The sequence below is a fragment of the Carya illinoinensis genome, chromosome 12, assembly GCF_018687715.1.
Source record: "Carya illinoinensis cultivar Pawnee chromosome 12, C.illinoinensisPawnee_v1, whole genome shotgun sequence".
Taxonomy (NCBI): Eukaryota; Viridiplantae; Streptophyta; class Magnoliopsida; order Fagales; family Juglandaceae; genus Carya; species Carya illinoinensis.
The window spans coordinates 28,450,069-28,466,171 of record NC_056763.1 but is presented as its reverse complement, the minus strand read 5'-3'; the positions used below and the strand labels follow the sequence as shown (position 1 = coordinate 28,466,171).

General features: G+C 32.2%; 1 protein-coding gene across 11 annotated transcripts; it reads right to left on the bottom strand.

The window, feature by feature from the left end:
- Positions 1-81: 81 nt before the first annotated feature.
- Positions 82-12,074, bottom strand: LOC122289754 (probable leucine-rich repeat receptor-like serine/threonine-protein kinase At3g14840). Of its 11 annotated transcripts, XM_043097018.1 has the most exons (25): positions 11,780-12,074; positions 11,460-11,635; positions 11,113-11,149; positions 8,501-8,569; positions 8,347-8,418; positions 7,091-7,162; positions 6,919-6,990; positions 6,659-6,730; positions 6,442-6,513; positions 6,255-6,323; positions 6,075-6,149; positions 5,885-5,965; positions 5,614-5,685; positions 5,080-5,235; positions 4,172-4,234; positions 4,037-4,078; positions 3,853-3,902; positions 3,115-3,509; positions 2,768-2,966; positions 2,168-2,361; positions 1,944-2,135; positions 1,608-1,818; positions 1,230-1,467; positions 936-1,086; positions 82-660 (listed from the first exon to the last, which is right to left on the bottom strand). In XM_043097018.1, exons 5-25 carry the CDS (start codon positions 8,364-8,366, stop codon positions 268-270), a joined length of 2,889 nt encoding a protein of 962 aa, XP_042952952.1. In that variant the 5' UTR covers positions 8,367-8,418; positions 8,501-8,569; positions 11,113-11,149; positions 11,460-11,635; positions 11,780-12,074; the 3' UTR covers positions 82-267. The 11 variants fall into 11 exon arrangements, with proteins under 11 accessions (XP_042952952.1, XP_042952951.1, XP_042952954.1 ...); XM_043097017.1 differs by lacking the exon at positions 11,113-11,149; XM_043097020.1 differs by lacking the exon at positions 11,113-11,149 and having other exon boundaries at positions 7,091-7,151.
- Between the last annotated feature and the right edge of the window lie 4,029 nt (positions 12,075-16,103).

Below are 16,103 nucleotides of genomic sequence, written 5' to 3'. Positions count from 1 at the left end.
TCAAATATAATCCCAAATCATCAGTAACATATATATATATATATATATATATATATAAGTTCAAGGTTTTTCAGATACATATGCTAGCAATTAATTCACATTTATTACCCCACAAAAAACTTCAAACCGTTCCTTTTCTTCCAAAACGACATGGTCCCGACAAACTTATTAAATAATAATGTGACTTTTCATTTAAGTACACTAGATTATCTTTCATATTTTAAGACAATCGACAAACTAGAATGAAGAGCAGTATTGCTCATTTATCTAAACCCTTTTCTCCCAGTAACTAGAATCCATATTGATTGGATATAGATCAACAGCGGATGTAGAAGAACCGGTGAATGGGTCATCCGTTAATACACTTTGGGTCTGGCTATTTCCCCTACTTGATTCTTTCTTATCTTGAAAATGCTCCCACAGTGCCTTCACTTTCATTTCATCATCTATGATACTTAAATTTGGACCCAACTCAGGAATAACAGCGCCGCCCTCAAGCATGCTCACCACTGAGGACATGGTAGGCCTAACTGCTGCAGAAACATTAGTGCATAGGAGAGCCACATTAATCACACGCATAACCTCTTCCTTCCTGTAGTTTGAGCCTAATCTTGGATCAAGCAAATCCAACAGATTTCCTTTCTCTTTTAAAACAAGTGCCTGCATAAACAAATCATAGAATAAGCTACGTATCAATTTTAGAGGAAAAATGGCTCTTTTGTAGAGTACTCGTAGAAAATAGTACTCGGGAAATAGATAATAGAAGTTGGAGTTGATTCTTCATTGCATGCTCTGCAAGTGTGGCAATTGGATATTTTATATTTGTCGCGAAATATTTTCCTAGCTAGTTCACATTTTTAATATTAGAAAACACAAGAAAATTAAATCAAAGAATAGAGTGGAGAAATGCAAGACAAAAAAGTGATTCAAATCACCCAATCAAGAAGTTGTAGAGATTCCCCCTTAGGCCTGTGACTCGTGTTGCTCTTCCCACTGACAATTTCCAAAGCCACAATTCCAAAACTATAAACATCTGCTTTGTCAGTTAAATAACCTCGCAACGCATACTCAGGTGCCATATAACCACTGAAAAAATCACAGATCAACATGTATTGGCATTTTCAGCATTGCGAATTTATAACATGGCTATATAATCAAAAACAATCATTTCTAATTATTATTTTTTCTTTAAAACAAAGGTCTTAGGTGCATTATAAAATACAACTCACTAAGTTCCAGCAATTCGGGTGCTGATGTGTGTATTATCCTCTTCATCAAGCTTGGCCAAACCAAAGTCAGATATCTTAGGGTTGAGATTTTTATCAAGCAAGACATTAGTAGCCTTGATGTCTCTATGGACAATCTTCAACCTTGATTCTTCATGGAGATAGGCCAAACCTCTTGCTATGCCAACACAAATCCTATGTCTTGTTGGCCAATCCAATTGTATTTGATATTCTTCGGGCCCTTCAATCAATCAAGTTGATAGAAAGCATTTAATTAGGATTACCATTATGCATACATGATACATGTATGTTATTATTGATTGCATCTAAATACGCATACCAGTAAACAAAGCAATTACGTGCACAAAGATAAAATTTTACCAAGCAAAGCACGAGCGAGGCTATTATTTTCCATGTACTCGTATACCAGCAACAATTGATTTCCTTCAACACAGCATCCGTAGAGCTTTACAAGATGAGGGTGCTGCAAAGCAGAAATCATGCCGATCTCATTCAAAAACTCACGATTTCCTTGCTTTGATTTGGAAGAAAGCTGTTTGACTGCCATCATGGTGCCATCAGACAGAAGGCCCTACGCGCATACAGAAAACATGAACTTCTTTTCATGCTTAAACAATGACACTTCAAAAAGAAAGAGCTATAGTTAAGAAGAGTTCAACCCACATCAATCAAAAGAAATTATTTTCTCTAACTTACCTTATAAACAGAACCAAAACCACCTTCCCCAATTTTATTCGCCTCATCAAAGTTGTTTGTAGCTGTTTTGATTTGCCTCAAGGTGAATGTTCCAGTTTTCAGGTCTAAGCCTCTTAAATCTAAGGAAGGTGCATGCCAAGTTAGATAGGCAAGTATGTCTGGGAAATTTGAAGAATTCGCATTCCTCATGATACCGATAAAAATATTTTAATGAAACTTCTATTGATTGTAGGGAAGGAAAACTTATTGATAATAACAATATTAATAGCCTTGAAACTACCATGATCAGTAGCACTTGATCTCTGTCCTAGACAGCCTTTCCACCAGAGGATAGCCACAACAAATAAAATTATAACAAAAGCTCCAGCAACGAGAATTCCAACCACTGCTCCAATAGATATACTTGAAGGTTCATTGTCTGCATTGAATATATATATATATATATTTTTAGGAGTTATAGTTTAAAATGAATGTCAAGGCATTAATTGATAGGAGAAATCATCAACTAGCCAACTAAGAAATATGTATGACGTCCGACAGTTTCAAAAGGTAAAAGTTAACAAAATTATTTTCTTTCACTAAATTAGAATTTTAATAATCTGCATGATTTTTTTTCAAACAAAGGAAAATATTGAAATGAATACCATAAAAAAACGAACGGATGGAATTTAATAAGTTTGGCATGTTCAATGAAGTATGTGCGTCATCATGCTGCCTTAAATTATCCACATGAAGAAAAGTAAAATCATCAAAAGCTTAGATACGTGAGCTAACTAGGCCATTAGAAGTGAATGCAAGAGCTCAATATTCAACAGAAAACCTACCAGATTCCACAGAAATGGCTGAAATAAGAGGACCATAGTCTCCTTTGGATGGGATATCAGTTGTCCCCTTCCCAGCCCAGTAGAAACGGATCTGTAGGGTACTATTAGTCACAACAACAGCATTAAAACTTTGTATATACGGCTTACGAACCCCCCCGGCTGCTTTCACAATATCGAAATCCTTTAGCACTCGCTTTTCCTACAATATATATATAATGTTCGAATCCATTAACTACATGTTCATGCATTAACAAATATTGTTTCATGTTAGCAACAATGTTAACACAGGAAATTGGTTAAGGAAGAAGATGTATGGAAGTATCATGTGGTAATTAATAACAATTAACCTGAATGTAAACATCAAATATACGTCTTCCCAAGCTGCTATACGTTTCATCATCAGTGAATACTATCTCCGCAAAATGGAGCTTTACTGTATAATTCCCATTTACCAAACAAAAGGCATAATAAGTAAGAGAGAGAGGAGAAAAGCGCGCTGTCATGTACAGTTCGGCATCGGGCGAGTTCGTAGAGAGCCTGGATAAATTTTGCAAAATGACGTCTTGGTTGGTGCGGTCATCGTCTATGAATTGACCAGTGCTGCTAGACGACCAGTACTGATCACCTTGTGCGAGGAAGAACTTTGAGTATCCCCCATCCTCTTTATCGGCATCAAATTCATTACTTTTATTAACACGTAGGTTTCCTCCGCCGCAATTTATATGAAGCTTGTACTGGCCATCTGAGACACAAAGCAACATATTAGCCACACGTTTTCATTGGGTAGACAAAACAGGGCTAATTTCATTAAAAAGAAAAATGGGGGAAATAGGAAGCTGAAAACCTCGAGTTTTCAACATTTGGTCTTTCAGTACCTCTGTTTTTCCATCATTTTTTTTGTTTGTTTTTAAAAATCTATATATTTACTAACTGTAAGAAGTTTTTCTAAGCAAAATGTCATATTGTGCTGACCAGAAATTATACGCATTTTAGCTGTAAATTAGGATGGTACACTGCTGACCCAAATGTAACCACCAGAATTTAACAATCTAGATCAGGAAGTATATGATCACATTTCAACTTACGTTTGGGACATGAACGCGGTGAGTTCCTCAAACACGAAACAATATTGCCACTGTTTCGTATGTAACACAATGAAGGTCCAGATCAACAAGTTAGCATTAACATAACATCAACGAAATTGGATTTGTGTCATACATAACAAGAAAGTTGACCTCGGAAAAACTTACAAAACAAATTGATACTTACGTTTCAATATTGTCCGTCAAGAAGCTTGCGAATAAGTTGATCCTGAGGAAAATAACACCAAGATAAAAGTTCAATGAGTATATGTGACAATGCATGCATGTGCGTCTTATATTATTAGATGAAAGTCTTACGTACCCTTTCCCTTTTTGGCAACCATCCAATCCTTTATGAATTGTAAACTTGTTATATGAAAGATCGCTGCACACAAAAGATGCAATGTACGTGTTTCATCGTCTTCCATAATGCAGCATGAATGATCTAATTATCAGAAGTACTTTTACTTTACATGACAGATCATCAACTTCTTGGGAAGATGATTGTATATATCAGATTCAAAATATTATTCTTCTTATTCTTCATATATAGTTCGTTCTTGTGTATTGTCCAAAAGATTAAGCTTACATGAATTGCGAGCTCAATCCATTACTCTTAATGGGATATGCTGCTTATCAATTAATTATCATAAGCTAATAATTAGCAAACACTGCCTTATAAAATGATCATCATGATCTTCTTCATAGTCATAATTATGTCTGCTACTAATCCCATAAACAAATACTAGAACCTTCGATTCGAAACCAGTAAGGAGGCTAGCTAGTTCTTTCCCTTCAACTTGGATGACCAAATACAGCAATAATACATATATATGAGTCTCGAATTTAAAAGGAGATATTAGAATTAGTAAAATTGTGCAGAACTTGGTTCAGTGAGAACATTTTTTCATTCATCCATTTTTAGCTAGTAATTGGGATATTATGGTACTGATCAGTACGTACGTGGTGTATTTATGAAGCAGAATTTCCAAATGCTAGATCTAAGAACTCTTCTTTGAGCTTAGAAATCAAGGAAAAAGTCTCACAAAGTGAACGCTTTCTTATTGATCACACGTTGATGAAAAATAACAACACAAGTAGTGTCAAGCCAGCAGCCTTATTATCATGCTAATTCATTATATATATATATATATATAGTCTTAAATGCCAGGCTACGGCGCATTCCAGGAAAGCTCAAATATAGATATGGAATTTGGCAGAGAAGCTTACACATATTGTCCTCCATCCAGTATCCAAGCAGGTATTGGTCCAGTGAATGAGTTGCCGGTTAAGTATCTGTACAGAATCAGCATTAACCAGTCAGCATCATTACATACGCAGTTTTGCCAGCGTTCAACAGGTAAACTTGCTCCTGATGTGACAAACCTTGTATGGACGAATATAAATAAATAATTAATTTTTTTATCAGTTTAAACTTTTAAAATTAGTGATGATTTTATAAATTTTGATCTAAAGATATTGAAATGACTAAATCAATAATATTTATATGTGATGAGCTAAGTCATTAACACGACGTTGAAACCGCTAAATATGTAATAATACAGGGCACACGTTTTAATGATTACATTATATTAAGAGTGAAGAAACTGGAAAAGTTGGTTGAGAGATTGCTTAATTGATTAGGCTATTCTAAATTAATGGGCCTTTTACATCCCCAATATGCCAAATTGCAAATACTTAGCTAGTCGATGTCAGCTTTAATTTGAATGAAGTCAATCTATTTGTGTCTACAATATTGCTTACATGCGTTGTATTTTTTTCAGATTTTCAAAGCTGAGTGGAATTTCTCCACCTAGTCTGTTGAAGCTGAGATCTCTGCAGGAGAATTTATAAGTAACTGAATTAGAAAATAAATATATAGAACCCTAAAAGATTTTGCAGACAACTTCGGTCCTTTCAATCTGTACAAATACATTTTCTCTTTCAATCAAGGTATTAATTTCACGAAGATTTATAAAATATCAGAAAACGGGATCGGAAATAGTGGAAGATGATCAAGAAGTACTATACTAACAAGGTTGACAATTCTTTCGTAGCCCCGGGAGATAAGAATGGATCGGGTAGCGGTCCAGTAAGATTGCAATTCCTCAACATCCTTGAAAAAAAAAAGTAAATAATTATGTAAAACTTGAGTAAAGTAGCTATCTAGCTATAAGGATAGTACATTACTCTGGAAAATTATGATGCTAAAACATTGGACTCACAGTATTTTCCATTGTGCTATGTTAATGCTTTTCAATGGAAAAGTTACTTCAGATCCATTCAAGTCACTGATTCTCCTGTATGTCACAATTCAACAAAGAATAGTCGTTCAAATCATATTATACCAAGATGATTATATATATATATATATAGCTGTGAGATTAATAGGGATTCATACTGACAATTCAGTTAACTTTCCCAAATGATCAAGGCTAGGAATTGGCCCCTTCAAACCACTTGCTTGAATAAATCTGTTGTTGCCATATTTGGATTTTATGAGTCATGATAATACACTATTTTCATAATATATATAATAACAACAAAATCTTTTCAAAAGTTCAAAAATTAAAGGAATATATAATGTCTCACAGTTTAGTGAGGTTTTTCCATTTTTGAATATAATTGGGAATCTGTCCAGAAAATTGATTGTCACTGATCCGACTGCATTTACGTTTGATCATTGATGGACAAGACAAAAAAAAAAAAGTGTCATAGGTCTCTCAAAAGGCACAAAAATTATAACTTGAAAATTCAGCATGTGGAAATTAAACTCGATATATATAGAAAGAAATTATTAGAAGCTTACAAATCTTGCAATGAGATCAAGTTTGCAAATGAAGGAGGTAGCTCCCCAGTAAAATTGTTCGAGCTAAGTAAACTACAATTGAAAACAACATATAAAATATAAATATGCAAATAAAAGTACTAATTTATCCAATGGCTTAATTATCAGCAATATTATCAGGATTCAACATTTGTTTCTATAGAAAATCCAATCCAAGTAATTCTTGCCTAAAATAAGAGATCAAATGGAACTCGCAATTATGAATATAAAACTCATCTTACAGTCTTTCTATGGAGGACATACTCCCGAGCTCTGGAGGAAGATTTCCAGAAAGTTTATTGAACTCGACCGTCCTACGAAGAAGAAGACCGAATTCCTCGATATCATTAATTAATAATACTCTGAATAAACTCTTCAAATATTGAAACGAGATTGGGTGCAATCGAAACTCACAAGCTTTTGAGAGATTTGATGTTTGCAAGAGCTCCGGGAATAGGACCCGTTAATCTGTTTCCTAAAAGGGAACTGCGATAAGACCCCTATGTTAAAATCCTCCTAGTACAAGGAAACATTGGTTCAAGAATGAAGAAAACTTAGTGCATGTTTAGTACACTAAAAATTCTCAAAACTTCTAGTAACTTCATTTCTAAATATCATTAAAATATAAATTTTTTTTAATGATCGTTTGGATTGAAAAACTATCTCAACTCATCTTACCTTATCTTATTATTACATTTTAAAAAAAATTTCTATATAAAATATAATAAACAATTCAACTTTTCAAATCTTAAAATAATAATAATATTAAAAAAATATTCTAATAATATTTTATTCAACTTTCAACTTTTATCTAAAATCATCTCATCTCATATTACTATCCAAACAACCCCTTTGTTTTAAATTTTTAATTTAATCACTACCTAATCATGCATACTCAAACACAAAATTGAATACAACTTTTACAAATCTTAAAGTAAAAAATTATATTCAAACAAATTTTTAATTTTATATATTCATTTTCACAAATTCCAATACAATAGTTATTTTAAAATATATTTTTATTCAAATTTTTCTCTCTTCTTATAATTAAATGAAATATTTTCACTCAAACTATTTCACTATTATTCACAAAATTTGAAGATATTTTAAGCATTAAAATACGCCCTTAAACTTAAAGCCATGAATAATTACTTGTAATGATATATATATATATATATATATATATATATAATGTATACGTTTCTTTTTTTTCAAAAAAAAAAAAAAAAAGGGAGGACAGCACCTCCCCAAATATATTGAATCTCATTTATGGTGGAGAAACCGGACCACCCAGCTTTGAACTACAAGAGAACAATGTTAGCTACATGCACATGATCAATGAGAACAATTGTTGCAACCACGATTTTTCTTTATCACAAATGAGGGCTATCAATAAAATTAAGATACTATATTCTTCTTAAAAAAAAAATGCACATGAAAACAATGTTAACCTAAACTGACACGTGACTAGAGAAATTATTTATATAAATGTCATATAGATAAATTTTATATAATTTTTTAGTAAAAAATAGACTCCACTTCAAAAACTATAAAAAAATTCTATTATTTTTTAATAAAATTCTTTTTTTAATAAAATATTACACAAAATTTATCTATTTAAAAATTTTATACAGCATTAGTCCACGTGAATATAGGAGAAGTGGGAGTACATGTGGGTCAGCTGCGACATGGAGCCCCATGTTGAAGGGATTGAACCGCTAAGATAGTTGCGACTGAGGTCACTGCAGATCCGAAAAAGGGAGATGAAAATATGAGTTCCAATATATAGGTAAGTTAGTTGATGAAAGAAAACAATACACTTACAGTTTTTGCAGGCAAGGTAACTTCAAATCTGGAGGAAGAGTGCCCGGTAAATTCTGTCCTTTGAGAATTCTGAAATTCCGGTAGAAAATTGTTTTTTTAAAGGAAAATGATAAAAATAAAAATAAAATTATAAAACATAATTGTAACTATAGGATCGAGCATCATTATTTATAAAAATGTCATCAATTTAAAACAAAGTTGTAAAATAATTATGTTTCCATCACAAGAAAATAATAAAAAATATAACCATTTTTTAAAACCGTTTAAAAACTTTATCTTAAGCGGAGGACAATTTAATAAAACAAACTGCTTAAGTATCATTATTTTATAAAAATGTCATCAATTTAAAACAAAGTTGTAAAAGACATCTCTATATAGCAACTAAAATTTTTAAGACTATAGCCATGTTAAAAGAGAAATACTATTCTTTATCTTTAATTTTATTAAATACAATTATACTTTACGTGACATGCGTTGAATGATTTCACTACTTAAATAGATAATTACTTAAAATATATTATAGTTTAACCATTTTTATCTTCAATTTAAAGTATGGGCTTGGTCTTGAGCCCATCTAAACCAATTGGAGTTGTGATACAATTAATAAATTTTAAATTTTAAAACTTCCTGATGCAATGTTGCGGGGTTTGCGGTAATGTGAAATCGAATTAGATAGCACGAATGATTAGCCAATCAAGTAAGATCAAAAGAATAGCAATTAAAATTTCTTGGGTTTTCTGGAACCGACTTCTCTCTCTAAAAGAAAACTAAATCTGCTTCTCTCTAAAAACTCTCACAAACTAAATCTGCCCAGGCCTCCCTCCTTCCTTCCATCTGGTCTAATGTTGTGTTGTGTTTTTCTGTTTTTATTTTGTTTTTTGTTTTGTTTTTTTTTTTTTAAATTTGTTTTGGTTTTTTTTTTTTACATTCAAAGGATGACAATTCGTCGATCTGTTGCTTTTCAAGAGCTCGAAGACTTACACGACAACATGCACCCCCACCGTAGGAATCTCAAGCCGCCAATCATTCAAACAGGTAAAGAATTTCATCGAAATGAGTGGCGCGTGTAGTTCATAAGCAGGTCAAAGTTGCATGTGTGATCCTTGCGCCTCCACACGCCAGCAAAAGGGGAAGCTCTTGTAGCAACACACATGGCAATTTTGGATTCAGGGCACTCAGTTTCTTTAGACTAACTTGTCCGCCACTCTATTATGGTGGTGCGTGCGCCCCCACAATGTTTTCTGTGTAGTGTTTTTATTTTTTTATCTTTTATTTTTCTTCAAGATTGAAAATTTAAATCTACAGCTTTATATGCTATAATTCATTATTTTTCAATCTTTATGCATGGTCTTGTTTAGGTAGTAATAAAACCCTCATCTCCTCTGGAAGGTGGGGGTGGAATCCCTCTCCTCCTATAGAGGATGGGGGTGGAAAACCCTCTTTTCCTCTAAATGATGGGGAATGAAAACATCCTCTTTCTCTTGAGGGTAGGGAATGAAGGCCCTCTCTTCCTCTAGAGTGAAGGATATGAAAGCTATCTCTACGTTTGATAGAGTGTTTATCTCTACAGTTTGTCTGTAAAGAATTATAGAAGTTAAGATAATACCAATTTTAAAGAAATTTGAGTGCTTGTAGGAGTCCCAATTGTCACTAGTTGGCTTGTAATGTGTATCAGGTTATAATTGTAACTTCGTTTTCATTAATGAAAGTTCCTATTTATAAAAAAAATTAAAAAATAAAAGTAAGATCAAAAGAAAATGAAAATCTAAAGGTCTAATGATATATGATTCAGTTCTCCAAAAGAAAAACTTGGATTCAAAACCCCTCACCTACTTTATTTAAAAAAAACAAACAAAACAAAAGAAGATGAAAACCAAGAAAAATATATTTCTTATGCAAAAAGAAGCTTAGTAAATGAAAAGGCATCCTAGCAACTTATATTAAAATTAACCATTAAAAATAAAAGTTTTTCTGTAAAAAGAATTTTTTTTATAAGCTAGTGTAATAACACCTATTAAAATGTTTACATGGCTTGACTTAAGTTTAAGGAAAAAATTTTAAAATTCAAATTTTACCATTTAGGTAATTTAAATGGTGTAGATTTCAGAATAAAATGACTCAAAAAATAATATTTTTGAAATTCAACTTAATAAAATCGTATTTACGAATTACTATTTCATAAGAAAAATTAAATGCTTAGTCATGTTTAACTTTTAAAAAATTATAAGTTAATATTTAAAAACAAAAAATTTGGAAAAAAGAGGAGATGACTTAGAAATTTAGAAATTAGAAAAGATGGTGAGATTTGAATAGTAAAGTGAATTAAGATGATAGTTGAATAAAATATTATTATTATTATTTTAAAATTTTAAAAAAAATAAATTATTTATTATATTTTAAATAAAAGTTTAAAAAATTTGTAAGGATGAAATTAAACGAAATTTATTAAAGCAAACGGAAACTCATCACTATCCTAATCAGACTCTGACATTTGACAGGTGTACGTGTGTGGACGTGAGAATAAACATGTGGTCAATTCTTGTACAGCTCAAAGAAACAAAATTAATGAAAAGAATCAAAAGATATCGAGAAAAAAGTTGTGGTATGCTAACACTCAGGACCAGGCAGTAATTCGGTGTCGGTGGCTCACTGCATGATTGGGCAAGCCATAGTTAATTTCACTGTATATTTCACAATTATATTTTAAAATAAGAATATTTTTTTCAGATATTTTACAGAATATTTTTATTTTAAAATATAATTATACAAAATATTATAAAAAGTATTAGGTTCATCAAATTATAAAATATTTTTTATTGTAAAATAAATTAAACATAAAACGCTAACTTGTGTTAGTTTATAAACTTATTTTTCATAAATCCAACAACTGATCTCTAATTTGAAACTTATGAATCAGCTCGTCTTGAAGATTATCAGAGAAAGAGAGATGACAACGTACATGCCCACAACGCGGTATGGCTCGTTGCCATTGACGGAGGCGCAGCTGCTGCAGTTAACACCAGCGATCACTTTTTACCTTGTCCGTCTCTATTAGTCCAGTAAGATTACATGGATTAGAGATCGAGTCCCAGTCCTTCTTCCCCAACGTATTGAATATGACACGCAAAGCTTCAACTGTAAATTAAACTCCACAATTATTAAGCTAGCAAACCCAATTAATTAAATTCACTCTTGGCCAGAATGGACTATATATAATTGATAAAAAAAAATAAATAAAAAAAAGGCTTTGAGATGTCTGTGTGTCATGTGAGTGTATACCTTCATCAGCGGGCAGTATTTCAGGGGCTCCGGAAGCAAAAGTTGCAAAACAAACGGTCATGAAGATTGAAGCAAGAAGAAGCCGAACAAGAAACATATTTATTTTCCAAAGAAAATACCAAAGTCACAACAATATACCCAATTAACAAGTGAAAATAGTACACAAATGGCTGAATAAGTAGTACAAAGGAGGTCGGAGAATTTAATTGGGATAGGTAAGCTGTAGTGGAGAGTAAATGAAAGGAAGGACCTTTCGTTGTAGAGTGACAGGGACGAGCTGGGATGGACTGTAAAGACTATGAGTCGCACAATAAATTAAGACAAGTACTAGCGTGCACATTTAGGCATATTTTTTCAAAAAAAATATATTTTATATATTTAAGTTTACTGATCAATTTGAGATCAAGTCTTCTTTTTATAAATAAAAAAATTCATAATTAATAGATCATAATGTGATCAGATTATAATCATATTATTTCACCGGCCAATTTTAATTATATACATAGAATGATAAATGCTCGAGACACGGACAGATGACACGAAAAAGTACCAAAATACTAATTTCAATTAATCATTTGAAAATTATAAAAAAAAAATTCAAAATCAAACTTTTCTAAAAAGTGGATTAATATAATATATTGAATAATGATAAATACCAACTGCTCTCCAATTTATCTATAATTTCATATTAGAAAATTCTTTCTTTTCACTTTAATTCAAAACTATTGTCCTAGTAACAGTTTAAAAGTACATGAAAAAAAATTAATTATTACATCCTATGTTATTAATGGACTATGATATGGTTGTTATTATATCATTTCTTAATATATTACAATTACAAATTTAATGCCTAAAATTGGGAAATCGTGACTAATTGCCAATCTTGGTTGTTAAACACAGATTGTGAAATAAAATATAATATTATGCATAAAATATGAACTTATATATAGCATGACTCATTTTAATTAGATATTCAATTCGGTGGTACTGGTGGTTCTCAACCATGATAAAACGCTAGAATATATTTAAAAAAATTCAAAATGGTTCAAGAGATGATTGGAGAAGGATTTTGAGATTGAGATAAGAGTTTAAAATATTATTTTTAATATTATTATTATTTTGAGATTTAAAAAAATTATATTAAGATTTGAAAAAATTAAATTTTTATTATATTTTGTATAAAAATTTAAAAAAATTATAATAATAAAATAAAAATTTTAAATTTGATATAAAAATTCTCATCTACCAAACCTGTCAGACTCGTACGCACTACAATACTACAATAAACTTACTCTTTAGGGACGAAAATTTTTGTCCCAACAAAATTCCATTTTGTCCCTAAAAGCGATCTTTTCTCGTATGAGAATAACTTTAGACCGGTCGGTCTAATAATCCTCAAACAACAGCCCTCCGGCTATTGACAAGTAGACTCTCCATTCTAATTTTGATGCACCTGCATCTCACGTGAAAACTTGCACTCACTGAACCCACGGAACCCATCCTCTCCCGGTCTCCCCTCCCCTGTCTCATCTTCTCACAGCAAAACCCACATGTTTGCTTGTTCACAAAGTCAGGCAAAGCTCGCTTCTCCTCAACTGGGTTCGTATTACCCTGAATGAAAACCAAACCCACCACGAAAATTGAGGAGAAAATAACTCGCAGACCCCCATTCCCTCACTCTACGTTAAAATCCTAATTCTTCAACCAGAAAACGAGTTGTTTCTGCGAGGACCAAAACCTTTTGTTGAACCCAAGGTTTTAAGTTTTATGTGATTATAAATTTACACATGGATTTTGATGATAACAAATGAATTCAAAGAATAAAGGAGTTTCAACCTCAAGTTGTCCACACAATCGAGTCAAGCACATCAAAGAACCAAGCATGAGCAAGAAGGAAATAAGTTCACATTAAAGTCATAGAGTAATGTTGTAAATCTCTTAAAATTCGAAATTAGGATTAATGCTCAAAATTAATATTTTATCATAAAGCATTAAAATAAATTTTCCACATGTGCATGAATATTTTTGAAAATTAAATTTGAAAATTTTGAAAGATGATTGATTGTCATCTTTTACATGTGCATGCCTTGATTAAAGGGTTGAACTTTGAAAATATTAAAGATGATTGATTGTCATCTTTTACATGTGCATGCCTTGATTAAAGGGTTGAACTTTGAAAATATTAAAGATGATTGATTGTCATCTTTCACATGTGCATGTTTTATTTGAATATTTTCAAAAGTGATTGATGCTTTTTTAGACTTATACAAAAAGTAAAAGATTAAGTTTGAAATATTTGAAAAGTAAAGTGTGCTCATTTTGTCATATGCAAAAAGTAAAAGATTAGGTTTGAATTTTTTGAAAAGTAAAGTGTGCTCCTTTTGTCATATGCCAAAAGTAAAAGATTAGGTTTGAAATTTTTGAAAAATGAATGATGTTGTCTTTGACAATTGAAAAGGAAGAACATTTTATTTGAATTTTTTGAAAAAGTGAATGATGTTGTCTTTGACATGTGAATCTTTTTAAATTTGAATATGAAGTCTCATATGCCTATAAATAGATCATTTGAGAGCTTCACATTCACAACATCCAGAGTATACAACATTCATTCAAAACTTTTATTCTCTCTTCTCTAAGCATTGAGCCTTAATTCTTGTTCATTTTGAGAGATATAGTTTGCGCTGTATTGTTCTTATTTCACTCACTATCAGCTCTTATATCAGAAAAAGAGTGTGTATAACCCTTGTGCGTGTAGAAAGTATTCTACACGGGGAATAGTTGAATCACCACGTGTAAGGTGATTGCAAGTGTAGAGGGTGTTCTACACGGATCCTTTGTAGCGGTGTTGTTCAAAGGTGTAATAGGTTTATATCTCCACCTGAAGGAGATTGAATAGTGAATTCGGGAATCCTCAAGGGGTAGCTTGAGGCGAGGACGTAGGCAGTGGGGCCGAACTTCGTTAACATACTGAGTTTGCTTCTCTCTTACCCTTACTCTTTATATTTATTGTTATTTAATATTTTGTTTATATTTTATATTATATATTTGATTTATAATTGTTATTTTTTTTAATACAACTCAATTCACCCCCCTCTTGTGTTAGTCATCTGGGCAACAATTGGTATCAGAGCTAGTTGACATGTACTGTTCATACAGGCAGATCACTCATGGGAACTCTCGCTTGTGACTGTGTCACCGAAGCAAAACTCTCCGACCATGAGTGACGGTGCACCGGTAGAGACGGTGGCCGGCTAGTCTGGTAGGTACAATTGTTAGGTGACATAGGTGCGGCCTATGATCAGTAACAATTGGTATCAGAACTAAGAGCTCTATTATAAGATTAACTATCTTTTGAGTTAAGATCTTATGGCTAACATTTCAGTTTCATTTGGTGAAGGTCAATCTAGCAGTCGGCCTCCACTTTTTTGTGGAGATAATTACTCATTCTGAAAAGTTAGAATGAGAATATTCCTTCAGGCTCAAGGTGGAGAAATCTGGAAATGTATTGTAAATGGACCTTATATTCTAACAAAAGTGGTTGATGGAGTAAAGGTCAAAAAGGAAGAAGAAGAGTTTGATCGTGAAGACGATAGACTTTATACTTTGAATTTAACTGCTATGAATTTATTATTTAATGCTCTCAATGGAAATGAGTTTAATAGAATAATGACTTGTGCTACGGCAAAAGAAATTTGGGATAACTTGGAAGTTACTTATGAAGGAACTTCGCAAGTCAAAGAATCAAAAATTTATATTCTTACTCATGAATATGAAATGTTTAAGATGAATGATGATGAATCTATTTCTAGTATGCACACTCGTTTTACTAACATCATAAACAGCTTGACAGCTCTTGGCAAAGTTTATTCCAAAGTGGAGATAGTAAGAAAAATTCTCAACTCTCTACCAAAACGCTGGGAATCAAAAGTGATAGCGATTCTTGAAGCTAGAGACCTCAAGAAGCTCGAAGTGAATGAACTCATCGGGTCACTTATCACCCATAAGTACACATTGAAAAGAGGAGAAGAAGAAGGAAAGCCAAAGAAGAGCTTGGCACTTAAAGCTGTTCCTCATGAAAGTGAAAGCGATGACGATGAGGAAAATGAAGACAAAGATGAAAAAGTTGCGATGATAACAAGAAGAATTCAGAGGTTCTTAAAGAAAAATAAAACTCCTCCGAGGAAATCCTTCAAAAAGTTTTTCAAGAAAGATTCAGGTAAAAATGACACTTTAATTTGTTATAAATGCAATAAACCAGGTCATATCAAGCCAGATTGTCCTCTGCTAAAGAAAGATCGAAACAAGGGCAAGAAAGCAATGAAAG